This window comes from Ranitomeya variabilis, chromosome 3 (assembly GCF_051348905.1).
Source record: "Ranitomeya variabilis isolate aRanVar5 chromosome 3, aRanVar5.hap1, whole genome shotgun sequence".
NCBI lineage: Eukaryota > Metazoa > Chordata > Amphibia > Anura > Dendrobatidae > Ranitomeya > Ranitomeya variabilis.
In genome coordinates, this window is record NC_135234.1 from 772,412,950 (window position 1) to 772,417,418 (window position 4,469).

The 4,469-nt window shown below is 42.0% G+C and overlaps 1 protein-coding gene across 1 annotated transcript; it reads left to right on the forward strand.

The window, feature by feature from the left end:
* The first annotated feature begins 1,884 nt into the window (after nucleotides 1-1,884).
* On the forward strand, nucleotides 1,885-4,161 carry LOC143817838 (uncharacterized). Its single transcript, XM_077299303.1, has 2 exons — nucleotides 1,885-1,899; nucleotides 1,961-4,161. The coding sequence occupies exons 1-2, from the start codon at nucleotides 1,885-1,887 to the stop codon at nucleotides 3,110-3,112; spliced, it is 1,167 nt and encodes a 388-aa protein (XP_077155418.1). The 3' UTR covers nucleotides 3,113-4,161.
* Nucleotides 4,162-4,469: the final 308 nt, after the last annotated feature.

The window sequence follows — 4,469 nt, forward strand, 5'->3', positions numbered from 1 at the left end:
AGTAACCCGATGTTTACCCTGGTTACCAGCGTAAAAGTTAAAAAAACAAACAGTACATACTCACCTGCGCGTCCCCCAGCCTCTGCTTCCTGACACTAAAGCGCCGGCCCTAAACTGAAAGTGAAAGCAACAGCGGTGACGTCACCGCTGTGCTGTTAGGGCCGGAGCTCAGTCAGCGTCAGGATGCAGAGGCTGGGGGACGCGCAGGTGAGCATGTACTGTTTGTTTTTTTAACTTTTACGCTGGTAACCAGGGTAAACATCGGGTTACTAAGCGCGGCCCTGCGCTTAGCAACCCGATGTTTACCCTGGTTACCCGGGGACCTCGGCATCGCTGGTCGCTGGAGAGCGGTCTGTGTGACAGCTCTCCAGCGACCACACAGCGACGCTGCAGCGATCGGCATTGCTGTCGCTATCGCTGCAGCGTCGCTTAGTGTGACGGTACCTTTAGACTATACTGTAGGGTGGTGCTAAAACAGACCTGGCTTATCTACCAAAAGTAGCCTCTCATTTCCACAGGTTTCAGGAGATTTCCTTTCCCTCCTTCTGTCCGAATCCCAAGAATGAGAGGGAAAAAACCTTACACATGTTAGATGTTAGAAGGTGCCTGATCCATTACCTAGAAGCCACTAGGGAGTGTAGGGAGGACAGATCTTTTTGTGTATTTTCAGGGTCCTCGGAAAGATAAAAAAGACTCCAAAGGCACATTAGCAAGATGGATCAGAGATACCATCAACCTGTCATACACCTCGAGTGGAGTGTCAGCTCAAAGGGAAGTTAAAGCTCACTCAACGAGGGCAGTGGTGGCCTCCTGGGCGGGAAGAGCTGGTGCTTCAATTGATCAGATATGTAGAGCTGCTACTTGGTCTTCACCCTCAACATTCTTTAAGCGATTCTTTAATCAGTTGGACCTAACTTCTTCAGACCTTAATTTTGGTAAAAAGGTTCTGGAAGCGGTGGTCCCTCCCTAAATGTACAGTCTCTGCAATTCTCTCCGTGGTGCCATCATGGGGGACAGAGGAAAAATATAGTTACTTACTGTATTTCTCTGAGCCCATGAGGGCACCCGTACATTCACTCCCTTCACTAGTGGGTGTGCACACTAGTATGGAACTAAGCTAGTACTTAAGAAATAATCACGCGGTATCTCTTCTGAAACTATAGTAATGTTGAATATTTTTTAATTATTAACCTAATATTCCCTTCATGCTCTGTAAACAAACTGATGCGGGAGAGAGATATACCGCCTTTTTAGCTGTAGGTTTCCTGTCCTTGATGGGCGGATCCCCTCTCTCCGTGGTGCCGTCATGGGCTCAGAGAAATGCCGTTATCGGTAATTAACTATATTTTTTGCGCTGACAGATGATGGTCCTGAGTGGGGGCTTGTTTTTTTCCTGAGATGAGTAAAGTTTTTATTGGTATTATTTTCTCCTACGTAATGTTTTTTGGTGGCGTTTTCATTCCATATTTGGGAGGCAGAATGAATAAACAGTTGAACACCATGCTCCACTAGTTTATCCTATGAGGTTTTCTGTTAGACCGTGAACTCTCATTGTTTTGGTGAATAATTCAGTTTCTTAACACAACTTGCCATTTTTACACTAGAAATATTGAAAAATATAAAATTTGAAGATCTTATAGAAAATAATAATTCACTGTCTTCTTAGCAGATGACTCTACCAGAAGATCAGAGGGACAGCTGACATCTTCAATTTTTAAACCAGAAGATCTTGAGATCCCACAGGATACAACTGAAGTGAATGCCATTACTCCAGATATACCATCATCCCTTCACAGCAAAGATCTGTCATCTGATCATTTTAGACAGGTCCTGTCTTCTGATTCATTACTGACTATTAAAAATAATCTAAGTCACAAAACAAGCATGAAAAAACAAGCCGCTCCTAAAACAAATGAGCCATTTTCACTTTCTGAATATGTAAATTGTTTTCCCCTCAAAGTCTTTTCTTAAACATCAAAAAATTCGCACAGCGGAGAATGCATTTTCTTGTTCCAAATGTGAAAAATGTTTTAAACAGAAAACACATCTGGTTAGTCACCAGAGATCTCACACAGAGAAGAAGCCATTTTCATGTTCAGAATGTGGGAAATGTTTTACAGTGAAATCATCTCTTGTAAGACACGAGAGAACTCACACAGGGGAGAAGCCATTTTTATGTTCAGAATGCGGGAAATGTTTTACAGAGAAATCAAATTTTTTTAAGCACCAGATTACTCACATAGGGGAGAAGCCTTTTTCATGTTCAGAATGTGGGAAGGGCTTTAGCAGTAAATCAGATTTGGTTAAGCACCAGAGAACCCATACAGGGGAGAAGCCTTTTTCGTGTTCAGAATGCGAGAAATGTTTTACACATAAATCAGATTTGGTTAAGCACCAGAGAACCCATACAGGGGAGAAGCCTTTTTCATGTTCAGAATGTGAGAAATGTTTTAGTCTGAAAGACCATCTTGATAAACACCAAAGAACTCACACAGGAGAGAAGCCTTTTTCATGTTCAGAATGTGAGAAATGTTTTAACCGGAAATCACATCTTGTTAGTCACCTGATAACTCACACAGGGGAGAAGCCTTTTTCATGTTCAGAATGTGGGAAGGGTTTTAGCCGTAAACCAGATTTTGTTAATCACCAGAGAACCCATACAGGGGAGAAGCCTTTTTCATGTTCAGAATGCGAGAAATGTTTTACACATAAATCAGATTTGGTTAAGCACCAGAGAACCCATACAGGGGAGAAGCCTTTTTCATGTTCAGAATGTGAGAAATGTTTTAATCTGAAAGCACATCTTGATAACCACCAGAGAACTCACACAGGGGAGAAGCCTTTTTCTTGTTCAGAATGTGGTAAATGTTTTCTATCGAAAGCCTATCTTGATAAGCACCAAAGAACACACACAGGGGAGAAGCCTTTCTCATGTTCAGAATGTGGGAAACATTTTAAACAGCAATCACATGTTGTTGCACACCTTAGAACCCACACGGGGTTGAAGCCATTTTCATGTTCAGAATGTGGGAAGGGTTTTACTCGTAGACCAGATTTTGTTAAGCACCAGAGAACCCACACAGGGGAGAAGCCTTTTTCATGTTCAGAATAAGGAAATGTTTTACAGAGAAATCAAATCTTTATCAAACATCAGAGAACTCACACAGGGGAGAAGCCACTTTCATGTTCAGAATGTGGAAAATGGTTTGTGATGAAAACGCCACTTAGGCTACGTTCACATTTGCGTTGTGCGCCGCAGCGTCGGCGCCGCAACGCACGACGCAAACAAAAACGCGGCAAAACGCATGCACAACGCTGCGTTTTGCGCCGCATGCGTCCTTTTTTCTATTGATTTTGGACGCAGCAAAAATGCAACTTGCTGCGTCCTCTGCGCCCGGACGCTTGCGCTGCAGTGACGCATGCGGCGCAAAACGCAAGTGCACCGCATGTCCATGCGCCCCCATGTTAAATATAGGGGCGCATGACGCATGCGGCGCCGACCGCAAATGTGAACGTAGCCTTAGTCACCAGAACAGTCACACAGTGGAGAAACCTTTTTATATTCTTAAGGTGGGAACTGTTTTGCTTCAAAATCATTTCTTAATAAAAATCAGAAAAGTCACACGGGAGAAGCCTTTTTCATATTTAAGATGTGGAAAATGTATAGCACTGAAATTACATTTTTTAAAGCACCAAATAATTCACAAAAGGGAAAAGCCTTTTTCCTGTTCAGAATGTGAAAAATGTTTTACAGAGATATCAGCTCTTGTGTTACACATCAGAGAACTCACACAGTGGAGAAACCATTTTCATGTTCACAATGTGGGAAATATTTTAACCAGAAATGGATTCTTGTTAATCACCAGAAAACTCACACAGGGTAGAAGTCTTTTTAGATGTTCAGAATTTGGGAAATGTTTTAACTAGAAAACACCAAAACAGTCACACAGTGGAGAAACCTTTGTATATTCTTAATGTGGGAAACATTTTGCTTAGAAATCAACTCTTAATAAACATTAGAAAAGTCACACAAGGGAGAAGCCTTTTTCATGTTCAGAATATTGGAAATGTTTGAACCGAAAATTGTATCTTCTTAAAGGTGTTGTTTGACAACCCCTTGTCATTCCTCATGTTTGGTGTTGTTAAAATAAAAATACTCAAACTCCCATCCTATGTTGGTGACATTTCAGTAGTGTCGGAGCTCGCATTCCCGGGGCTCACGTGAGGTTGATAAATCACACAAGCCCTGCGCCCAATCAGTGCCATCGTCACTGTCCCGCATTCAGTTCAGGCATATTAAACATCAATAGGAAGCCGGGGCTGATCTGACTCTGAGGTAGGAAGTGTCACATGTGGATGTACAGTAGGGGAAGTAAGTTTTTGATCCCTTGCTGATTTTGTAAGTTAGAGATAGAATATAAAAAAGAAAATCCAGGAAGTGACATTGTATAAATTTATATAAATGTATT